Source organism: Balaenoptera ricei, chromosome 1 (genome assembly GCF_028023285.1).
Source record: "Balaenoptera ricei isolate mBalRic1 chromosome 1, mBalRic1.hap2, whole genome shotgun sequence".
Classification (NCBI taxonomy): domain Eukaryota; kingdom Metazoa; phylum Chordata; class Mammalia; order Artiodactyla; family Balaenopteridae; genus Balaenoptera; species Balaenoptera ricei.
The window spans coordinates 160,154,961-160,180,269 of NC_082639.1; the positions used below are offsets into that span (position 1 = coordinate 160,154,961).

At 41.1% G+C, this 25,309-nt stretch overlaps 1 protein-coding gene across 1 annotated transcript; it reads right to left on the reverse strand.

Moving 5' to 3' along the window:
• Positions 1-538: 538 nt before the first annotated feature.
• On the reverse strand, positions 539-25,107 carry LEMD1 (LEM domain containing 1). Its single transcript, XM_059933580.1, has 5 exons — positions 25,026-25,107; positions 24,335-24,457; positions 21,193-21,263; positions 1,634-1,710; positions 539-737 (listed from the first exon to the last, which is right to left on the reverse strand). The coding sequence occupies exons 1-5, from the start codon at positions 25,105-25,107 to the stop codon at positions 539-541; spliced, it is 552 nt and encodes a 183-aa protein (XP_059789563.1).
• Between the last annotated feature and the right edge of the window lie 202 nt (positions 25,108-25,309).

Sequence of the window (25,309 nt, forward strand, 5' to 3'; positions counted from 1 at the left end):
CCTCACCAGGCCTTAATTTTTTCAAACCTTGCTAAGTTTCAATGGCGAATATGTGATCTTGTTCTAAGTGGTTTTCCTTTCATTACTGGTGATGTTGGCTAGTTCTTCATGTTTGCCAAACCAGACAATTCCTTTTTTGTTAATTACCTGTTGTGGCCTTTCCCATAATTGACTGTACAATCTGACGAGTGAATAAAATGTGATCCATGGCTTATTGCCATAGTTAAAGAGAAAAACTCCAGGCACAGTTTCCTTTCTAGAGGTCTGCACAAACATGAAAGTACCTTTAATGGTAGCCAACCTGACTCGGGGAATTTCCTACTATCAAGCCCTTTGACACAAGTGCCTTGTTCTCTCCCTCATTGCTTCTACCTGTCTGAGCCTGGCTACAGATCCTTGAGAGCAACACAGTGCAAGGCAAGACTACCTGGCTCTGGGGCTGGGCCCGCCCCCTTAAGAGTAGCCTCTCTTCTTTCCTGGAGAAAGAGGGCTTGGAGCAGTTCTCAGCCACGCGCTCACCGCTCTGCTTCTAAAGCACTTAACCAAAGAGTGGCTTCCTTTCCACAGTTATGTAGACAAATATCACAATGATGAAGATGCCAAACACAGCAAGTTTCAAGCCTACTGGAAACGTTTCTATATTCCTGCTCCCAGCTCTCCTGTTCACTATGCAGCACGCGTTCTCTCTGATGTTATTCCATGATTTGAATCTGATGTTTGATGCTCCCACAGCACACCTGTGAAAACAGTAGCGGCTCTTAGGGTTGTGTACAACTGCTACTTGAGCACCCTTAAAATCTGTGGGCCTTTGGGCCCAAGGGGGTAACCACGGTGGGGCTTTAGGGAAGAGCGCCACTCATTTAAAACCTGTGCTAATTTCAATGAGTAATGCTAACAGGGTATCACCAGGATGTGAGATCTCTAAAATCCCACAGAGCATTTATTTATCACCCACTGTGTAACGTCTTTCAATGCTGGTGCAAGGCCAGCTTAGGGACTTACAGATCCCCTGGTCCCCAGTGGGGATGTGTACAAGTTGATGGGGGGGCATCAGTACACTGGCCCTCTTCCTTCTCTCTCCACAGGTATAAGCACTGCCTTTCAGGGTGGAGATGGTAACTACTTTTGAAATCTGCTTATTTTGCATTTAAAAGGGCAAGAGGGTAATTTCTGATCTGCTAGTCAAATCCTGGAAATCGGCCAAAGTTTATTCAGAAGTAAGGGAACTTTCCAGAAGGCTTTACTCTCTGACCCATAAAATGTCCTGTCTTGAGCGCTTATTTCAACTACTTGCTCTTTTTTTTTTTTCTTCTCTTTTCCCTTTCCCACAAATAGGAATAAATGTCTCTAAATGACTACAAATCAAGAAACTTGGGATCTGGTCTCAGCTCACCGTGATTTATGGCATCCTCCTCAGCCCTCTGGCCTGTTTCCTTATCTCTAAACATGGGTGGTGAACTGGACAGTATGTAAGGCCCCTTCGGCTTCGAAATTGTGAGATATCACCAATCTTTCTTCTTTCTCAACACATTCTTTACAGACTCAAACCCTTCACAGAAATCTGAATAATGAATTTTTTTCCCGGAGTTACATAAGACAATAATATCTCCTCATATGTTAAGAAAAGCATTACCTTCTTCCCTCAGAACGCTTAGAATCCAGGCAGAAGCCTTCTAGGGCTTTTGGTTTACTGGTGGAAGCCTTGGGTCTCTAATGAATCAAAAAAAAATATATATATATATATCAAGAAGAATTTATTGTTTCCGATGTTTTGTACAAAGAATCTTTTTTTTTCTAGAAAAAGTCATATACTCTGAGAACTGATAAGTTTTTGGTATATCAGGTTGTTTAGTACTTCATAACACAGACTTTAACTTTGCCTTCCTTTATTCAGTAATTAGTAAAAACACCCAAGTTCCGCAGAGTAATATTTTACTTCAGTGATTCACACACAATAGACATGCCAGTGACGAGGGTCACATGATGCCAGCAGCATTCTGTTCTTAAATATCAACTCTTTCTTTTGCTCTCTTATTTGTACTTTTTTATTGCTTGGAACTTTTTTTATGAGCCTGAGCCATTTTTATATAAAGAATAAAGTTATTTTAAAAAACAAGTTGGCGATGAACGAGGACTAGAAAATAATTTAGGAAAGTGAAAATGTTCTGTAAGAGGGGTAGAAGGAGAGACAGTCGTGGCGTTTTTCTTTTTTCCTTTTCCCCCAGATTTCTTTCATGATGGTATTTTTTTCAGTAAAGTGAAAAGGTATAGCTCTTTAGGCCTTTGTTTCCTCCCTGTGAAATAGAGTTGTAAAGATTAAATGATTTAATATATGCGAAGTGATGAAAACATCTCCTGGCACATAGTAAGCATTCAATAAACATTAGTCATAATGATTGTGATAATGATAATTGTTATTAATTTCATGTTGCTGTTTCTCCTCATATGTCTGGTTTTCCTTGACGGTCCATTCATTATTTAAGATTCAGACCTTATCATCCTCAAATGTCTGCAGTGTCCAGGGTGACCCCTAAGAATGTGAAGATGTGGTATCAGATGATGTTGCTGACTGCTGTTTATCAAGTTCCAGGTCCCATTTCCCAAGAATTCACTGAGCCTCCTAGACCACGCTGCCCCCATCTGGTAGGCACTCTCGTTGCTCCATTTTGAAGATGATAAGTTAGAGGCACAGAAAGGTTCAGTAACTTGTCTAAGGTCATACAGTATTATCAATGGAACTCTACACTAGACTCCCCTCTACCCTTCAGTTTCTAAAAATAATTTCCCTCCTACAAGAAGTCTTCTTTATTACTCGATCCACTCAGATCACTCATCTGGTCTATATTTCTTTGGCGCTCATATACATGTTCTGTACCTGACTTTATTGACCTGAAGTTTTATTTATTCATTCAACAAACATTTGTACTGTGCTGCTGAGCACCAGTCCGCATGCTGGCGGTGAGGATTTCTGAAGGGACCACCACACCATCCCTGTCCTAAACAGCTGACCATTGAGCATGGGGATTTTGTAAGTATTCTGCACTCACTTCCTTCTCTCCAATCAGACCATCTGTTGGATCTCACAGAGCTGTTTTCTATTTCTCTTTTTCCCCCTGTTTTATTGAAGTAATTGACACACGTCACTGTATAAATTTAAAGTGTACAACATGATGGTTTGATTTTCCATTTCTCTTTAATCAACCCATAATATCTACCACTGGGTGTAGATATTTGCCCCCCTCCCAGGGGCTCAGGACCCCTGAACACAACAGGAGCCTCTGACACCTGCCGTGCTGCCAGAGGCCTCATGATACTGCCAGAGGCTGAGGGCAAAGGAGTCAGGCACCAAGAACTCCCAGATATATGGGAGCAATATGGGACTTGCCTCAGACAGGGAAAGGACTGACCGACACCAGCGTAGAACAAGAACCAGAAGGAAAATCAAAAGGAGACATTCTTTTTTTTTTTTAATGTAATTTTTAAAATTTTATTTATTTATTTATTTATTTATTTTTGGCTGCGTCGGGTCTTAGTTGCGGCACGTGGGATCTTTCGTTGCAGTGTGAGGGGTTCTCTCTAGTTGTGGTGTGCGGGATCCAGAGGGCCTGGGCTCAGTAGTTGCAGCACACGGGCTTAGTTGCCTGTCAGCATGTGGAATCTTAGTTCCCTGACCAGGGATTGAACCCGCGTGCCCTGCATTGGAAGGCGGATTCTTAACCCGCATTCCCTGCGTTGAAAGGCAGATTCTTAACCACTGGACCACCAGGGAAGTCCCAAAAGGAGATGTTCTGACAGCAATATTGAGAAAGACTGACTAGGGTGTGATGGAGGGTAGGACAGGACAGGGGGCGCCTGGGTATTCACGTGAGTCACAGAGTTACCAGGAGAAAAGAGAGCCCTGGTCTTAGCAAGTGTGTCATCAGGACACCCCAAAAGAGCACGTAACTCTAATGAGTCTGGACAATCACCTCCAGGGTGTGTTGTATCAGCAGGTGTGATGGTCTCAGCCCAAGGTGGGGTAGAGAGGGCATGGCCTGCTCTACGACCATTTACTACGGGTCACCCCTTCCCAGCCTAGGCCACCAATGATGAGTCAGCTACCGCCTCCACCCCTTCCCCTCTACTCCCTGCCCCACCCTCTTAAAGAAGATGTTCTCAACAGTGGTTTAGTGATACCCGGGCAGGGTCTCTGCAGATGGTGGGAGCTGTGCCAGGCACAAGAGCGCCACATCTGAGGGAGCACTGTTCCCAGCATGGACATCTCTGCACATACACTATATCAGTTTCCTGGAAGAAGGAAGCAAAGACTCTTGAGGTAGAGAGATTTTGAAAATTCCCATGTGCGTGGGCTGTGGGGGTCTGCTCACCAAGAGACACTCCAAATGATTTCCAAGGGTGTTGGAAAAATCCTTTATAAGCACATTCTTTTCTTTAAACCTTTTTAATTACAGAAAGTTTCAAACATATACAAAAGTAGACAGTAGTAAAATGAATCTCCACGTACCTGTCACATGCAACTTCTTTTTAATTCTCTTAAATTTAAAAATAGATATGTTAAGTAAAGCATTAGGATAGAAATCTGTTGCAAAATCAAATTATAGGATTTCACAGCTCTTAGGCAATCAGATACTCCCTCCCTCTCTTTCCTCCTGCCATAAGGAGGTATAGGTCTTTGATTCCTTTTCTTCTGTAATTTATTGCCCTTACTAACATTCCTAGAGTTCTCCTACAGTATGTAAAAGGTAGACATTTTGATTTTCAAAAAAAGAGTAATTATGGCCTATCAACATGACTCTGCAGCCATCATTAATAATAATAATTATAATGACTATATAATAGGGAAAAGGTTATCGATTAATGTTAAACACAGTAAACAGTATAAAATTGTATGTACACAGTGATGGCAACCGTGTAAATACATACTGCATATGCACATAAACAAAACCTAGAGAGAAAAAACTTAAATCAGAAAAAATTAAATCAGTTTTTGTGTCAGGTGGCATATTTGTAGCTGATTTATTTTTCATCTTTAAACAAGTCCTTTAATGTTGTTGTAATATGATTTTCACTATAAACACCATTTACAATGGAACTAAAAAATATTGGTGTTCATTAAAGCAGTGGCTTAGTGAGGGTAAATGGCACCCATGGGGAAATGGAATATTTCAGCTCCTTTCTCCCCATGCTCAGAGCTAGATTCTGCAAACACAGCTGTTTTTGCAAAGCATTCACAGCAGAGAGCAAGGGAATGCGTGGCCTCCTTTGCTGCTCCACCCTCTTCAGGACATCCCTGGCATTCAAGTCAGAAAAGTAGGGCTTCCTTGGTGGCGCAGTGGTTAAGAATCCGCCTGCCAATGCAGGGGACACAGGTTCGAGCCCTGGTCCGGGAAGATCCCATATGCCGCGGAGAAACTAAGCCCGTGCGCCACAACTACTGAGCCTGCACTCTAGAGCCCGCGAGCCACAACTACTGAAGCCCGTGTGCCACAACTACTGAAGTCAGCGTGCCTAGAGCCCGTGCTCCGCAACAAGAGAAGCCACCGCAATGAGAAGCCCATGCACCGCAACGGAGAGTAGCCCCTGCTTGCCACAACTAGAGAAAGCCCGCGCCCAGCAAAGAAGACCCAACACAGCCAAAAATAAATAAATAAAATAAATAAATTTATTAAAAAAAAAAGAAAAGAAAAGTATACCCATCCACCTATTACTGATCAGCTGTAGTTATAAATGTGATAGTTCTAGGTATACCAGTACAATAAACCATAAGTGTCTCACTACAATACTAGCTAACACTTAAATAGCATTTCCTGGGTGTCAGGCCCCACTCTAAGCATTTTACATAAATAAACTCACTTAATCCTACCTCCCTATGAGGAAGATGCTTTTATAATGCCCATCTTACAGATGAGAAAACTGAGGCATGGAGAGTTTAAGTAGTGTGCCCATGGTCACACAGCTGGTGAGATGGTGGAGCCAGGAGTCAACCCAGGCTGTGCAGCCTCGGAGTCCCTTCCCCTCATACCACGCCGTACTGCAGGATGATGGTGTTTCTTTACTAGAAGGGAGTTAGAAATACCATGCCTGAATGTTTAACATCTTGGGCATTGAACATGCCTCAATTCAGTTGATCTTTCTAACAACTCTAAGAGCTAATCATCACCATTTTATAGATGAGGAAAGAGAGACTTAACGGTGCTAAATTATTTGCCCCAGATTACACAGTTAGTGAAAGGAATAGCTGCAATTTAAATCCAGATATTCTGGCTTCAACGTCTATGTTTTGAGGGTTTTGTTTTGGAATCTTTCTATTGGGGAAATTTATCATTACAAATATATCAAAACATATTTCTAAAAACTGTTTTTGTTCATTGATAAATTATCTAATCATCAATTAATTTCTTGTAGAAGTAACACTTGCAGCCAGATCTCTTCTTAAATATTTCGGAAATTGGCTTTTTAATAAGATTTTTCCAGGTAGACTATTCTGTGCTAATTCTGGCCTACTTATGTATGTCATATTGAATCTGAAAGTGGATTGTGTATGAACTATTATGTCATACTGTATTACGGTTAACTACAAAACATTGGGCTGATATCCAGAGCCAGAAAGAATAATAATCATTTTGTATTCTCATTAAGTCATTACTCATCCGAAAATATATTTGGTTTTTGAAAAATAATCTACCTTGACTAAAGCCATTCATATTTGCCCATAAAGAAATACAAGTTTGTTTGCATATCCATGAGAAGTATATTTTACACTGCAGACCCAAACCTAGCCAGAAATGTCCTAGGCTGATACCTACAATTACAGGCAATCAAAGGGGGTGCTGCAGGGGTTTCCCACCCTTCCTTTCTCTTATTCTTCCAGGACTTCTTACTGTTGGATTCTGGGCAGTCAGGAGCAGTGAAGCTCCGGGGGGTGGGAATGAAATTCTCTCCTAACTAAAATGTGTTACATTTTCCAATTACTTTATTTCACTACCAGATATTTTTACCGATGACTTGGCAAACTGGCAGTTGCAACCCTGATTACAGGCAGAAAACACCTTTTGATTTAGAACAGTTTAAAATTGAGTTAGCCCAAATCCCTTTATTGACTAAAATGATTAAGTTAATAAAAGATTTTACAATAATTTCAGACCCTTACTTCACTGTTTTTACCTCAACCTCGATATAATAAAACTCTCACCTAAAACATTGTGTTCTTTTAACCTAAGTAATGATTTTGAATTAATTTAAAGCCTTTTAAAATAATCTGCATCACATTAACAAAAGAAAGGTTAAAAACCTTGTGATCATTTTCATTTCTGATTTTGAAAAAAATCCTCTAGCAAACCAGGAATAGAACGGGAACTTCCTTAACCTGATAAAAGGTGTCTTTAACACCTATACCAAATATCATACTCATATCATGCTCAAAGGGAAAATATTAAAAGCATTTTCTTTAGAATAAGAACCGGGGCTTCCCTGGTGGCGCAGTGGTTGAGAATCTGCCTGCCAATGCAGGGGACACGGGTTCGAGCCCTGGTCTGGGAAGATCCCACATGCCGCGGAGCAACTGGGCCCCTGAGCCACAACTACTGAGCCTGAGCGTCTGGAGCCTCTGCTCCGCAACAAGAGAGGCCGCGATAGTGAGAGGCCCGCGCACCGCGATGAAGAGTGGCCCCCACTCGCCGCAACTGGAGAAAGCCCTCACACAGAAACGAAGACCCAACACAGCCAAAAATAAACATAATAAATAAATAATAAATAAAAATTAAAAAAAAAAAAAAAAAAGAATAAGAACCAAGGAAAGAATTCCTACTATTATCCCTCTGATTTAATATTGCAATAAAGAGATCTTAGCCAGCACAGTAAAACAAAAAGAAATTAAAGATAATCAAACTAGACTAGAAAGAATCTACAGAAAAATTATTGTAATTGCAAAGAGTCCATTTTTAGAAGATCAATATACAAAATCAACTGCATTTCTATTTATTAGCAACAAACCATTTAAAACATAATTTTAAAAAGATACTATTCCCAATAGCAACAATATTTAAAAGCCTACCTAACAAAGCTACCTAATAAAGCTAACAAAAGATGAACCTGACCTTCACTGAGAAAATAATAAAATCTTACTGACGGACATTAAAGAAAATTTCAATAAACGTAAAGAACATGAACAGGAAGACTCAACAGAATGAAAATCCAGCTCTTTCCAAATTAATTTATAAAGTCAATAAAATGTCAATCAAAATTCCACTCTGAATTTTTTATGGAACTTGATAAACATTCTAAAATTTATATGGAAGAACAAAGGGACAAGTAAAATGAAGACACCATTTAAAAACAACGACAAGGTGGGGGAAGGGTTGCTATGGGAATTAAGACAGTCTGCTCTCAGCACAGGCTAGATGAATTAATCAGAGTAGAGACCCCATTGTATTAATCATAGTTTTTATTTTCTGTATTTTATGATGCTTTGACATCTTGGGGCCTTGCTAATCCTTGAGAGACGGCCTCTCAAAGGGCTAGCTAATTCCTAGAGATAGTAAAGCAAGCCTTTCATATGCAAACCAACCAATCCAAAACGCATACCCCAAACACCTTCCTACCTAATTCTCACACACTAAGCCGTTATTTCTCCGAGTTGGCCAGATATTGGACAACTAGGGACCACACTTATAGCCCAGAGCCCACTAAAATTATTCAAACTAGCTAATCCTAAAATGTTTACCTGGCTTGACCCACTCCTTCCTGCAAACATCACACTAAAGGCATGAGCCCATGCTTTCTTTCACTCCTGCTTCCTTCCTGACCCTGATACTTCCCCATGTGGCCCTGCATGGCATGATCTGCCTGTTCCTCTTGGGAACTGTAGGTAATAAACTTTTCTTTCAAAGGCAGTTGTCTCCAAGTCTATCACCTTACCATACTTGATTAAAACAAATCCTATGTACATTTTAAAACACCCATGTATGTATAGAAATTTGATATATGACAAGAGTTAACACTGCAGCTAAGAAGAGAAAGGACAGACTGCTCAAAAATGGTTTTGGGAACAAGATGGGATAGATGTGCTTCTCCCAGTTTCTTCTGCTAAGTACAGCCAAAAACCTGGATGTTATATACAAAGCAGACATAAAAAGACTCTGAAAGATGGAGAGAAGCAGATGGGCTAGGGACCTTGGGACCCGAGGAATGACATGTGGTGAGTGCTCTGAGTTTTCTTTTTACCTCACAAACCCTGGACCGGGTGCTGGAGAAGCCGTAACCTGGAAACATCAATGGGTTCAGACAAAAAAGCCCCCCAAAAGCCAAAGAACAAAGAAAGGGAAAAGGAGCAGCCTAGCAAGACAGAAAACTTTTTGACAGTAACTGCTCTACTTCAGCCAAATGGCACACTCCACTCCCAACATAAAGGCACAGGGGAAGCTTGGATTTCCACTTCCATGTGTCAGAAGCCCCCTCCCCAGCTGGGTGGTGTCAGTGCAGGCCACGTGGGAGCCCCTGCAGCATCCCAGCAATAATAAGGCACACATACACACACCAGGGCATCAGTGGAGGCCCAGTGGGGGAACTGGACTTCTACCCCCACATGAGAGCAAAGAGTTGGCTCCCCTCTTCCCCACCAGTGTGGAGTATGAGGAGGTCAGCTAAAGCAAAAGATTTAGATAAGATCTGGAGTCTCATAACTCAAGTGAGAAAAAACAATAACAGATGCCAACACCAAGATGACAAAAATATTCAAATCATCTGACCAGGATTTTAGAGCAACCATCATAAAATGTTTCAAGGAACGATATGAGACATGTTTGAAACAAATGAAAAATATTAATTCTCTGCAGATAGTACAATATATACAGAAAAACCGAATGTAAATTTTAGAATTGAAAAAAATTCAACAACCAAAATAAAAAATTTATTTAGATGGGCTTGACAGCAGAATGTAGAAAACAGAGGAAAGAATCAATGTACTTGGAGATAGACGTATATAAATAATCCAAACCAAACAAGAGAGAGAAAATAGACTACAAACAAAACAAAAACAGTCTCAGAGTCTTAAGGGATTAGAAGATCTAACACGTATGTAATCAGAGTCCCTAAAGCAGAGGAAGATGGTCAGGCTAAAAAAGGTATTTGGAGAAATAATGGCTGACAATGTTCCAAATTTGGCAAAAAGCAGTAATCTACAGATTCAAGAAGTTGAATGAATTCCAAACAGGATAAACCTAAAGAGATCTATGCCAAGACTTGTCATAGACAAACTTCTGAAAACTTTTGTGATCTCAAAGGACATCATCAAGATAGGTAACATACAGAATGGGAAAAAAAATATTGGCAAATCATGTATCTGATAACAATCTAGTATTCAGAATATATAAAGAACTCTTACAACTCAACAACAAAAAGACGAACTAACTTGTTAAAATATAGGCATATGGCTTGAATAGACGTTTCTCCAAAGAACATATACAAAAGGGGAATAAGCACATGAAAAGATGTTCAACATCATTAATCATTAAGGAAATGCAAATCAAAACCACAATGAGATACTACTTTACACCCACCAGGCTGGCTTTTAAAAAAAAGTTGGAGTGGAATAAGAAGTGTTGGCAAGGATATGAGAAATTAGAATCCTCATATATAGGTAGTAGGAATGTAAAATGCTGCAGCCACTGTGGAAAACAACTAGCCATTACCAAAAAAGTTAAACATAGAACTACCATAAGACCTAGCAATTCCACTCCTAGGTATATATCCAAAAGAACTGAAAACACGTACTCAAATATTTGTATGTGAATGTTCAAGGTAGCACTCACTATTCCCAATATCCAAGAGGTGGAAAGAATCCACATGTCCCTCAATGAATGAATGAATAGCAAATTGTGGTATATCCATACAATGAACTGTTAGTCATAAAAAGATACAGATACATGCTGCAACATGGATGAACCTTGAAAACCTTAAGCTAAGTGAAAGAAGTCAGTCATAAAACATCACATACTGAATGATTCCATTCAAATGAAAAATCCAAAAGTAAACTCATTGAAATAGAAAGCAGATTAGTAGTTGCCAGAAGGGAATTGGGGAATAACTGCTTAATGGGCACTGAGTTTTATTTTGGGGTGATGAAAATGTTTTGAAACTAGATAGAGGTAGCAGTTTCACAGCATTATGAATGTCCTAAATGCCACTAAAGTGTTCATTTTAAAACAGTAAATTTTATGTTATGTGAATTTAATCTCAATTAAAAATTTTTCTGATTCCTGTCATTGTACTGTGAATGTCCTTATGTCTTTAGTCTAAGGAAATACATACTAAAGTTTTGGGGAGGGAGTAAAAGGTCATGATGTCCACAATTCAGTTTGAGAAAAAAATAATAGATACAATTACAAAACAAATGTGGTAAAAAGTTAAGACTTGGTAAACCTAGGTTAAGGCCACACAGGAACTTTTTGTTGGAATCTTTCTGTAAGTTTGAAATCATTTTTAAAAATTGCATTAAAAAAAAAAATACACCTAGGGGGAGTTCCCTGGTGGCCTAGTGGTTAGGATTCTGGGCTCTCAATGCAAAAAAAAAAAAAAGCCACCAAGAAAAGAGTGAAAAGATAAGTGGGGGATGTTGTTAGTAATGGGAGAGGCTATGCATGTGTGGGGGGCAGGGGTTATATGGGAAATCTCTGTACCTTCCTCTCCATTTTGCTGTGAACCTAAGACTACTGCAAAAAAATCTTTTTCTCACACAAAAAAAATCCCAAGCTACCAGAAGATATGTTCTACACTTAATGACTAACAAAGGATTAGTATCCAAAATATATAGAGCTCTTATAAATTAACAAGAAAAGGGTAAACAATAGAAAAATGGGCAAGAGAAATGAACAGGCATTTCACGGATGAGAAAACACAAATGACCAACAAACACGTGAAAAGATGCTCAACTTATTAATAATAAGAAAAATACAAATTATAATCATAATGAACTACCATCTTCCAACCACTACATTGACAAAAATGAAATCTGGCAATACTAAATTTTGAAGAAGATTTAGAACAATGGAGCTCTTAATATATTGCTGGTAGGAACATAAAATGTTGCAGCTTCTTTGCAGAGCAATTTAACATGCTGTCTTAAGTTGAAGAGAGATACATCCTTTGATTCTACTGCTAGTGGAGCAGTTCCACTCCTAGATCATACATTCAGTCAGAAAAAGATTTCTTGTACATTAACACAATGGATCATTTGTCACAATGTTTGTAGCAGCATTGCTTGTATTAGAAAAACTTGGAAATGATCCAGATGTCCAATAAATAAAGAATGGATAGATATATTTTCATAATAAGTATATAGCAGTAAAAATGATTGAACTAGAGCTACAAATATGGGATGAAGCTCACAGCATAATACTGAATGATAAAGGAAAGTTACAGAAGAATACTTACATTATGTTATAATTTAAATAAAATCCAAAATCATGAGAAACTAATGTCTGTGGATACTGTAAAGAAAAGGAAAAGAATGAAAAGTAGAAAACTGAGGTCAGTGGTTACCTTGGGGGAAAGGAAGGAAGGGAATATGATCAGGGAGGGATACATTGGGGTCTTCAACTGAATTAGCAATGATTTTTTTTAAATCTCTGGAGTGGGACTCTAACTACTCATTATGTGATTCTTTATAAATTTTCAGATGCGTAAGATATGTTATAATAAAATGTCAAAAAAAGTTTTTCAGGTTTGAGATTTTTTTTTGTCCACTTGGGAAAATTCCAGGTACCCATATGCAGATGTGTCAGCCCATTTTAACTCTCATGATTTCTGTAGCATGGTTTAATGTGTGAATGGAAGGGTCACCAACAAGTGCCTCGCAAGGACTTTCTTTGCAAAGCAATTATCAGAAAGAAAGCCTTTGCTTCCATGGGTGAACAGATGTTCTGGAGTCCTTCTGCGATATAAAAAAAAAGAGACACTAGGGGGAGCTGTTTCACTACTCAGGTGCCTGGTGTTTTTCTGCCCCTTTGGCAGCTTGATATACTGGAAAGGGCAATAGAATGGAAACTGGGAGACTGGAATTCTATTCCAATTTTTCTTCTAACTCTCTGTGCTTTGGGCAAGTCATATGCTGTCTCTGCTTGTTTCCTTATCTATAAGATGAACCATATAGCCTCCTCCAAGAAGCCTTTCCGATAGTAAATTGCATAATCAATAATTATCTATAGTAAATCATGCCTGGACTCATTAATTGCGAAGAATAGTGCCTGGTGCTCACAAAGCCCTAACAAGTCCCGAGAGATTAAAATAACTCAGGGGTCCTCATGTGAGAGGTACAACAGGAAGTTCCTCTCCCTAAAATGGATACATATATCTATACTCATAATGCAAATTATAAATTAGCTAAAGTCAGTATGGTTATATTCTTAGATGAAAGGGAAAGGAAAGCTGCGTTTCCTAAACAAATTCATATTTTTCCTACAGAAAAAGACCACCACTGCTCATAATTCGGTTTTATGAAAATAAATAAGTTTACCTTTATTATCATCTTAGAATCATTGTAATCACAGTTTGGTTTCACTATCTCTTCCTGCTGCTCTTGTATTTCAAAACTGGGTTCTACTACACAGAAAGAATCAGCATGTAATCAATAAGATAAAGGTATATTGATCGGGCTTCCCTGGTGGCTCAGTGGTTGAGAATCTGCTTGCTAATGCAGGGGACACGGCTTTGAGCCCTGGTCTGGGAAGATCCCACATGCCGCGGAGCAACTAGGCCCGTGAGCCACAACTACTGAGCCTGCGCGTCTGGAGCCTGTGCTCCGCCACAAGAGAGGCTGCAATAGTGAGACCCGCGCATCGTGATGAAGAGTGACCCCCGCTTGCCGCAACTAGAGAAAGCCCTCGCGCAGAAATGAAGACCCAACACAGCCAAAAATAAATAAATAAATTAAAAAAAAAAAAAAGGTATATTGATCCTTAGGCATATTTAAGCATATCTACCAGGAGGTCAGTATTTTTACAAGAAGAACGTTAAATTACATTCCTTGTAAGGGTGGCATTTAGCTCCCATTAGCACATGTCATAGGTAAGAACAAAGGGCTTATTAAGTAGTTATAGAATATGTAATTTACTCTTCACTTTGATCCAACTGTAATATACAACTACTATTGGGAATAAGGATGTTTTTCAATTAATTAAGAAACTATTGTAGAGATGTTTAACCTGATCAGGTCTCCTAAAATCTTTACATGCAACTCAAACCACACATTTAATGGTATTCTTAATGGTAGTATATTCCCTTGGTACATTGGGCCTTCTGATTGCAGCACGTGAGGTAGGCCCTGCACATGATAATTATAGGCCTACAAGGTATATTATCAGCAACAATAGCAACTGAGACACAGAGAGTAAAAATCCTATTAAAGTCCTGGCACAAAGACAATGAAACAGATCTCAGAACTGGAAATGAAAAAGAGACATGAAGCTTTCTTTCCCTTCCTTTTCCTTCCCTGGAATGTCAGTGTGTCCTGCACTGGAAGTGTGGCAGAGGGGACAGGGACTCAGGGTGTCAGCATGCCTGGAGGACAGTGAAATGGAGTAGGGAGCTATGGATATGGAGGGGACTTTGGGGTGCCTGGTGGTTGAAGAACAAGAGTAGTAGGGGAGGGGACAGCATGGAGGCTTTAGTGTGCCCTGTGTCCAAGGAGGACAGTAAGGGGAGGGCCACATAGAGGTGCTGGCATGTCCAGGGGTCAAGGAAGTGATGATGGCGACTATGCAGAGAAGGAGCAGGCTATTATGATTGTGAGACTGGTTACACTGAGAAAATTAGAAAATTGAGCAAAAATGTAAACATACTGAGGATAATGGAAGGCAGGTTTCTCACTGTCAGAGAAGTGACTTACAAACACAGAAAGGGGAAAGGTTAGAAGGAACACTGCAATGCTGGATTGTAATTGGAGGTCAATATGGACTCATGGTTTAAAAATATATAGAGAGGGCTTCCCTGGTGGCGCAGTGGTTGAGAATCTGCCTGCCAATGCAGGGGACACGGGTTCGAGCCCTGGTCTGGGAAGATCCCACATGCCGCGGAGCAACTAGGCCCGTGAGCCACAACTACTGAGCCTGCGCGTCTGGAGCCTGTGCTCCGCAACAAGAGAGGCCGCGACAGTGAGAGGCCCGCGCACCGTGATGAAGAGTGGCCCCCACTTGCCTCAACTAGAGAAAGCCCATGCATAGCAACGAAGACCCAACACAGCCAAAAATAAATAAATAAATTAATTAATTAAATTTAAAAAAAAAAAGAAATTTGCAAGAATGTCCTTCAGCTCATTAAAAAAAATTTTATATATATATATAGAGAGAGAGAAAAATAGTGATAGATGCATATGTGTATGTGTACATATACACAAACATTTATTTTCTAGCTCTGTCCACTGAGAGGACCTAGAAGCAACAACTCCCCAGCAACCAGGAGCTCACTGAAGGCCTAGATCTTGGTTGCTGAACTGATAACCTGCAGTAAAAGGAACCAGTGTTCCTGGGGCAGAAAAAGTACAAGATGAGTCTGAAACATCTTTTTGGGCCAGAAATTAAGGAAATGCTCAAGGAATGATGAAGACACGTCAAAAGGACACAGTATCCATCTTTTTTTTTTTTTTTTTTGCCTCATGGCATGTGGCATCTTAGTTCCCTGACCAGGGATTGAACCCTCGCCCCCTGCAGTGGAAGCGTGGAGTCTTCACCCCTGGACTGCCAGGGCTCCCACTAGCCAAATCTGGGACAAATTGAGCATTAGGATAAATAATCATATCAACAGGTACAACCACTGAAATGAAGAGTCAATGAACTCATACTAGTATGAATGAATGAATGAATGAACGAACATATGAACAAACCAACCAACCAATCAACCAACAAATAAATAAATAAATGAGGGTGAAGGGAAAGTCTTCCTCACAATAGAATACCAACTAATAAATTTAGAAGAAATAATAGAAATAGAAACTTCCAATGGGCCATCATGATCATAGAAGTTGAATTAGGCAGTCACTTATGGGTACTGGGCTAATGGATAAAGTTTGATGAGGTGTCAGTTCAGAATATTTCCCCACAAAATACTGTTCAGTTCCAAAGGGGAAAATGATGGCTTTACGGAGGAATCTGAGAGACGCCAACTTTTCCAGGTGATTAAGGCTGGCATTACTAGCAGTGGAACAGAATGAGAGGAGCGCAGCATCATTTCTGAGGGATTCCTGCCTGGATGCATGGCCTCTATGAACAGTCAAAAGAAAAATCAGAAGAATCACCTGCAGAATGAAAGGCCTGTGCTCTTTAGAACAGTCAAGGGCATTTGACAGGGAAAGACTGAGGCACTGTTGTTCCAGACTGAAAAGACCTGACAACGAAAGGCGACACATGTTCCTGGATTGGCCTTGGACCAGAAAGCAAAAGACATTATTGGAACAGTTGATGAAATCTGAATGGGGTCTGAATATTGGATGTTAGCGTTGAATCAATGTAAATTTCATTATTTGGAGTGTTATACGGTGGTTATGTGGGAAAGTATCCTTTGGGGGTAGCAGAATACATGCTGGAAGGCTGAGGGGCTTCGTGTCTACAGTTTGCTCTCAGTGGTTCAGAAAGACATAATGGTAGGGTACCTGCATGCACGCACACACACACAAACACACACACACTAAGGACCTAGTGTATATAGCACAGGGAACTATACTCAATATTTTGTAATAACCTATAAGGGAAAAGAAGCTGAAAAAGAATATATATATATGTATAACTGAATCACTGTGCTGTACACCTGAAACTAACACATTGTAGATCAACTGTAGTTCAATAAAAAAAAAAGTGTGGTAAAAGTTAACAATTAGATTATCTGGGATATGGGAATTCTATGTACTATTCTTGCAACTTTCCCTAAGTTTGAACTTATCTCAAAATAAATTATTCAAAAAAATGTTTAAAGGGGCACGGGATGGCTTTAAACCGAAGATTGAGAAGAAGGAATCCTATATACTGGGAAGGCACATATGACTTTTTTTAAAAGCTTGGTCTGCCTCATTCAACACACGGTGCTCACAGAGAACAATCTTTAGTTATATCTGTATATTTAACTATATAAATATATCTGTAGGCACCTGCAAATCACATTCTATAGCACTTGGGAGTTCAATTCTAAAGATTCAGTTTCCATTATATTATTTTTCACTAAGTATATTGCTTTGTATTGCAGATAATTAAAGATCATGCTTTTTATATAATAATAATATTAATGATAGAATAGTACTTATTGCACTTACATAACTCTTATTATATGTCATCACTACTCTATTTTACATATTTCTACTTAATCCTCACAACACTCTATGAAGTTGAGACTATTATTATCCGTATTTATAGATGACGAAACTAAGACACAGAGAGGGCAAGTGTCTTGTCAAAGTTAGTGGCAGAACTGGGATTTGAACCCAGGCAGTCAGACTCTAGAGTCCATATTTTTGATACACATATTCTTTGTTTCCAGAGCTCTATTTAAATTTCTTCAGGACAGAAACTACGGCTCCTTTTCCTCCTATTTTCTTCCTGAAGAACGTCTAGCACAACGCCCTGTACACAATAAATAGTTGTTAACTCACAGGCTGAGATCCAGGGGTGGAAGCTCTGTTACAACCATTCCCTGGATGGTCATCAGTTTGTGATGACCTAAGCATTGTCTCTCAAGAGAATACATCAAGATATGTCCAGGAGATGCCACAGACTAGGAAGTGAGAAAGCGAGATCTTCAACATCAGTGTAGGATAAAGTTTCCTTTCAGTTTGGTCAACAGGGACTGAGTAACTCCCTCTCCCTCCATATTCCTGGCGTTGAACTAAACACAGAGGATTCAGACATAGGTTTTTACCCTCAAAAGTTTACAGCCTAGAGCAAAAGCTCCTGGGCAGAGGGTGGAAGTAGGGGTTGATTGAAAAGGCAGATTCCTAGAACCAGACCCACAGAATCATTTTGAGAAACTCCTAGTGGAATGTAGTATAGGACAGGTGGCAAGATAAAAAGAAGGCATTCCAGGATGGGAGAACAGAATGAACGGAGATTCTGGCAGGAAACAGCATGCTCTGTCTGGGAGAGAATAAGGAAACACACAGATGGGGCCAGGAGCACACACCTCCCAGGATCAGCTGCCCTATGTGTGTTGCTTGCATCAGTCCTCCGCAACCAGCATGCATGTCCGAACAATTCACCCTTTGGAACCACTCCCAAACCCAGGGTGACAATATGCCCTGTTTTGCCAGGACAGTCCTGTTTTACTTCTGCTATTCCAGAGTCCCTTCTGGTTAGTCTCCCCTTTCATTCTCAGAAGCATCCTGTTTGGGACGATAAATTATATGGTCACCCTACTTAAACCCCACCTTATGCAACCTCGATGTTGTAGATTATTTTGCCTCCCTACTGCCCCCAAACCCTACTTTTTTCCTCTTTGGGAGAAGGGGACTTAGAGCCTGAGTTATACACATTGGCTTAACTCCCTCCTCCATCAGTGGAAACATAAGCTGTGTCTAGAGTCTATCTGATGAAAAAAAAAAAAATAATGACTTGGCTTTCTGGTGGTCTTAATCACCAAATCAAATGGGCCGTATATGTGACTAGATAAAACACACAGAGTATGAAAAAGTGTCCAGAAATCGACATAATCCAAATCTCAAAGTGGTTTGTATTCCACTAGAAACCTACTAAAATGAGAGGAAAATGTGTGTTCATTGGTGTTTCAGAGAAATGCAAATACTACCTTTGCAGGTACTTAGAGGACTGTTAGGTACAGACCACTGCTTTTAAGTAATTAAAGTCTATGGTGTTCGACAAGTGTCTCAATAAACACATGTTCTACCACCTTTTAGGTGGAAATTTAAGTGCTTATTTACATTTACTTTCAGATTTAAAGTTGAACAGATGTCTTGGGGCCCTTCCGAGAATCAAAATGGCTTATATAAATCCTTCAGATCAAAACATTTTATGCCATCACAAACTTTCTATTAAATTCTATTGCCAATTCAAAATATTGATGTGGTTTTATTTCGGGTTTATGTAAAGCAAAGACTGAAGGGCACTGGTCCCACCTGATGCATTTTTAAATACTCAGGCTGCCGTTTCTCCTGTAAATGTCTTTGCAGGAACTATACAAAAGGGTTTTCTGTGGAAACGAGGTTTGATGAATGGAAAGGATTCCTTTAATGAGCCATTTAGAAGATTTAAAAGATCCTTTTAGAAAATTTATAAGATATCAGAATTCCTTCATCTAATTTGAATTATGTTTAAATGGGAAGTTAAAGCTACAGCGTACTGCAGGAGTGTTTACTTGGAGGCTCCTTTTCATTTGGTATTTAAACTCAGCAAGTAGTTTAAGTACTAGATCACATTTGTAAACTTAACCTATTTGTCACTAGAGTGTTTGATGAGGTGAGCTTTGGACTCCTACTACGTGCAAGAGCCTGTGACAGCCAATGAAGGGAATAAAAGGCAACTGTAAAGGGATGCACAGGATTGGCCTTTGAGACGTTCCTTAAACGATCACAGTATTTTAACAGGAAGAAAAATGGGGAGGGGGTGGGAAAATGAAAGGAATTCTAGGCATAAAGAACAGTTGAGGCAAAACCACGTGGGAAGAAAGTGTGAGAGATGCAGAAACAAGTAATTATGGTTTGGATCTGACGATGAGAGAGATAAAGTTACAGGAGACATTGGTGTCTCCTCATGGTGCATAGTAAGTTTCCCTCTTGCTCTAAAGTCTCCAGGCAAATTAATAATGTGATTCAATCTCTGCTGATAGATTTGAACCTGAATTGGGAAAAGTTGGAGGAAGAGGCCAGTTAGGAGGATTTTGAAATTGTTCAAAAAAAAAATTTTTTTTTTCAAGTAGCTGGAATGCAAGCTAAGATAGCAACAGTGGGAAGAGAAGGAGGGATAATTTTTTAAAAACTCATAATTCTAATCCATGGGACTTGACGATTGTTTATAGACAACTCGGAGGCTTTGAGCCTGGACAGTGGGAAGGCAGTAAAGCCATCAGGATAAACTGAGGCCACACATGCAGGTTGGGGTGAGTGAAAATGAGCTTGATCCTGGATAGCCTGAGTGTGAGGTGCTGGAATATAACCACAGGGGAAAGTATAAATACATATATCTAATCTTCGAAATGTTCATGATGACAAACATTTGTTGGGTGAATGCGGGAAGGAGGGAAAGCAGGAGGGGAAGAGAAGGAGAAGGAAGGAGCTCTCCAGGACAGAAAGCAACTGGACATGCAGGCCTAAGCCTAGGAGGGGTGTCCTGTGTGGAGGTTCTATGTGGAGTCACTACATAGAGGCGGGAAGTGAGGAGACAGCAAGGGAAACGATGCAGAGCGGAAGGGAAGAGGGCTGAAGACAGACCTCAGGCGCAAGCTTCTTTAGGGGCCAAAAGACAAAGACTCAGCACAGAACAGGAGGAGGGTAGAACCAAGAACCGAGAGAGCACAGAGCTGCCAAAATCTAAGAAAGCAGGTGTCTCTAAATAAGGAGGGACAGTGGTCAGAAGACTGAGAAAGGGTCCCTAGAGTTGATGACCTGGAGTTCATTATGTGAGCTAATGATGTGTCAGGTCCAAGGCTAAGTGCGTTACCAGCCTTTCCCTTCCCAGCCACCCTGTAAGCGGGCGCTGCTATTAAGCGCTGCACTAGGGGAGGCTTAGATCTGTTAAGGTCGCACCACTAGCACGTGGAAGGGCAGGGTCTCTAAGTCAGCTGGGCTTACCCAAACCTGTTACTCTCACACACCTGGCCTTGCGCTTCAATGACCTCAGTGTCCGGGAGAGAGAGAGAGAGAGAAAGGAACAGGAACTCACAGTTATTCCATGCTCACTGTGGGTCTATATGAGACCACGGGTGGCAAAAGGAGAGAGAGGGGACACCAGCTGGAGGGGAGAGGGTGGCTATCTCAGGGTGAAGAGATGGCGCAGGAGGACACTGTGACTCTGGGTCCTGTGCTAGAATGTGGAAATAGTTTCACAAAACAGAAACCTGCATTAAAATGAGCTTTTTTAAACTAGGATTTTACCATTATAACAGAATGTAATGACTCTCTATTTCCCTTCTTAATACACATGAAAAGTGCTATTTTCTATATTTAATATATGTGTAAAAGTATTCACGCGTTAGAATTGTACATACTTTTTTGGGTCCCTTGTTTTTTTCTGATGAGAATATGATATTTCCTTTCAAAATGATAGTGACATTAAACTCTGGATCATGGGAAACAAAAGGAAAATAGGCCATGAGAACATATGAGCTAGCAAAGGGAATACACACCAATGGTAGGAGTGAATTCTCTCAATTGTAGGGCAAAAGATTTTTGTGAGGGGAAGAAAATTCACTTTGCCCTTCTGAGGGAAAGGAGCATTTCTGCAGTGGCCTTTGTGGAACACACAGGCCTTCCCCTGGGAGCACAGGGAGGGCTCCTACCAGGGAGGCTGTCACATTTGTACGCCTCTGAGAGAAATACATTGCAGAGCCTGAGCTGGCTGCTCATCTGGGCGCGTTTTTAGTCTAGTCGTTGCCCCTTCAAAGCAGCTGTAAGCCTCATGCATCCCTGATTGTCAAGATAGGGCAGGAGGATTTCTTCTGTATCCCAAGAAGCATCCAGGGGAGGGAAGGCCAAACCTGTGCAAAAAGGCTTTGAAATCAGGGGAACCGCCAGGAGCAGAAAAGGTTGTTAATCAACCCTCTGCTTCAGTCTGTGAAGAAGCATTTTGATAAACTTGGAGCAGTTGTGTGCTGTTGGACATTCAGCAGAGGTTTTAATGCAGGGGATTTTAAATGAGTTCTCCAAGTCACAAATATTTGGGAAGTTTGAAAAGAGGTGAGATCATTAACGCTATGTCCACCTAGTGACAAAACAATGAGTGAAAATGAGAAAAATCGAATCCACCCATTGTTTGGATGACCTAATGATCAGCCTCAGGTCTGGAACTGCCCTGCCCCTCCACCACAACCCCACCCCAGGCCTGGATGTCTCTGTGAAATGCCCAAGGCTGAATGTCCACAAGATCCCATGAGTTCCATGACAACCCCTCCATTCTAATGGCACTAAGGTCTTATTGAGGGTCCTCAATGAGCAAATTCAAACATCCAATTCAGACCTGACCTTGAGAAGCAGGTTTTCTGTTTGTACTAACCACCGGCCATTGACGTTGCAGAATAGCGTTACAAGAGTAGGACTGAACCAGAGCTTCCCCCTCTGACCTGATTGCCCGCAGTTGGCTAGCACCAGGTAGACAGTCTAAAGCAGTGGCAAAGCTTGCAAACTGAAGGACCAGCTTTCTCCTAGCCCTCGCATAAATGCACCTCTGTGGAGGGCTACATGCTGGGAACCAGGATGGCTTGAGACCACAACAGCTTGCTTGTGCAGGTCTGACCTGCAGTCCTGGGCAGTCGTGAGCAGTGAGTGTACAAGACTTCCTCTCTGGAATCTTCTAGTCTGACACTGCTTTTCATCAGAGGGCTCGTCTAGTCCCCTCAGCTCCTATCTTTGGCAGGGAACAGAGGCAGCCGCAGGTCTGGGTCAAGACTTTGAACGCATCCCACATCCAGAAAGGGTCTGGGGTCGCCACTTGCCTTGAGGTACCCCCATGCTAACGGTTCTGCTCAGGGACCAGTGGGGTCTGTCCCCAAACTCTGCTGCCATTTCCAAATGAGGCCATGCCAGACTCTCGGGGAAAGCTCTCAGTGCCTGCGCCACCACCAATACCAGGCATTACAGGGGATTTTTCAGAGGGCCCCAGGCACTTACATTGTTTGTTGAGCTCTTACTTTGAACTATATGAAACTGCCATTTTTTGTAGATCAGACATGGACAAAAATGTCATATGTTCATCCTCATAATAGAAATTATGAGAAAAGTGTAGAGTATGTGGTAGAAAGAGCACAATTATGACAGCCAGACCCGGGTTCAAATCTCAGTCCTGTCACTTTTCTGTCACAGTATATTCAACATATGCGAATTCCTGCTATGTGCCTAGTACTGTTCTAGGACCTGGACACGTAGTGGTAATGAAGACAGACGGGCCTTACTCTTCATGGCACATTCTAATGGAAGCTTATCTTTTGGGGCTTCTTCTTAGCTATATGATGTTGGGCCAGTCACCTGGCCTGTCTGAACTTCACCTAAGTATTGTGAAGGTTAAATGAGATAATGCCTGTTAGGCCAGAAATGCACTGATGCCCTTCAATAAGTGATAGTTTCTGTTATTTTACTGTGGCTCACATAGGACTCCTAATAAATATTTATTGGACAAAAGAACCTCGGAATGCATTGCGGGAATCTTCAAGCCCACCCCTAAGAGCCCAAACTGGACACCCCTGCAGGAGAACGGCGCACCTGGGGCAGGGGCCACTGAAAGGGAAACCCACGGATCCCAGAGTTCACTGCTCCCGCCCACCCTGGGACCTGGAAGAGACCAGCTGTGGTCAGCCCCCATTAAATCAGGAAGGCAGTAGGCACAGGAGGAGTTTGGGGAGGTGCAACCTAGTTCATATTTCTTTTCTTTTTTTTTTTTAATTTATTTATATTTTATTTTTGGCTGCCTTGGGTCTTTGTTGCTGCACGCGGGCTTTCTCTAGTTGCAGCGAGCGGGGGCTGCTCTTCGTTGCAGTGCGCGGGCTACTCAGTGCGGTGGCTTCTCTTGTTGCGGAGCACGGGCTCTAGGCACGCAGGCTTCAGTAGTTATGGTACGTGGGCTCAGTAGTTGTGGCTCGCGGGCTCTAGAGCTCAGGCTCATTAGTTGTGGCGCACAGGCTTAGTTGCTCCGCGGCATGTGCGATCTTCCCAGACCAGGGCTCGAACCCGTGTCCCCTGCATTGGCAGGCGGATTCTTAACCACTGCGTCACCAGGGAAGTCCCTAGTTCATATTTCTTAATGGATGTGCAATCGTTTAATCTGAAGAAAATAATTGTCAAATTTATTGATTGAGGCAAAGCAGAGGTTGAGACCTCAAAAGAGACCTGGAAATTACCTGTAGGAACTTCCAGTTTTAGAAATCAAACACAGAGTTGGCTCTGGTTAGTAAGAGAACGTACAGAATGACCAGTCCTTCCCCTGACAGTCTACCCCACTGAGGCACTGGCATGAATGTAGACATGGAGTTAACAGATTCCTTTTGCAGCCCAAGGGCCTATTTTCCAGGGTCTGTGTGCAAAGAGCCCGTAGGGATATTTCACAGGTCACCCTGCATACCATTTAAAGCTGCATAATCTTGCTGGACAAGGTATGAGTAAGCGCACAGCTGCCATCTACAGTACAGCTTCTGACGGTACCTTCACTGCCATCATAGTCCTGAGCTCTGTCCCATTCTCTGGGTCTGTTCATCTCGGGTGAGGCACAGGGAGTTGAGACCAACAATTGCACTAACTTCTTTTCATACACTTTTCTGGTGGAAGCTGAGGAGGAATGTGGAGAGCAGTTAAGTTGCTCTGTCTGTGTATGTGATCTCACTGGATTCAAAATATTTCACAACTCAGGTCCTTATTCTTGTATCTTACATTATTGGCTAATTATGGCTTTTACAATAAGGTAGACCCCACAACTACTCAACTCACTCCTTTCCTTCCACCATCACTTAAGGTGGGGCCTCTGTGGATTGGCCACGGAGTCAGGCATTGGGTACATCGGGGAACAAGACTGACAAAGTTGTACATCTTATCTACGGGAAATATGGACAATAAGTACATAAACAGTTAACACAGTGCACACACTAGAAATGCAAAAAGAGCCCAGGGTGATATAATCAAGAGTTACTGGTGTTTCACTATTGTAAAAAAAACAATCCTTTCTCTTTGGCACCAAATTTACTAATCTGTGAGTAAGAGCTGGGTTTTAAATTTTTTTCCTATTTCTATTTTAATGGTTTTTATTGCATAGGTTCCTTCCACTGTAAATAATTTTCAATCTTTGGAGGTAGCTTATAGGTAATCATTGAGTAGTCTCTAATACTTGCTGCATACGTACGTAGTATTGGGCCAGGTGAAAATCCAAGCTTGTCAAGTTTGTTCTGTAATTCATCGTCACTCAGACACTTCACATCCACCATGGTGATAAAAGTTTGGTCTCTTTTCTGACAGTGGAATCCTTGAAATAGCAAAACATTAAGTTCCTTAAGACAGACTTACAAATGAGAACTAAAATTTTACCAGTCCACAGAAGTGTTTACGACCCCAGCTCCCCAGTCTTGAAGGCACACAAGCAATAAAGCAAAAATCACCATTTTCTGCCATTTTTCTGTCATAAATCTC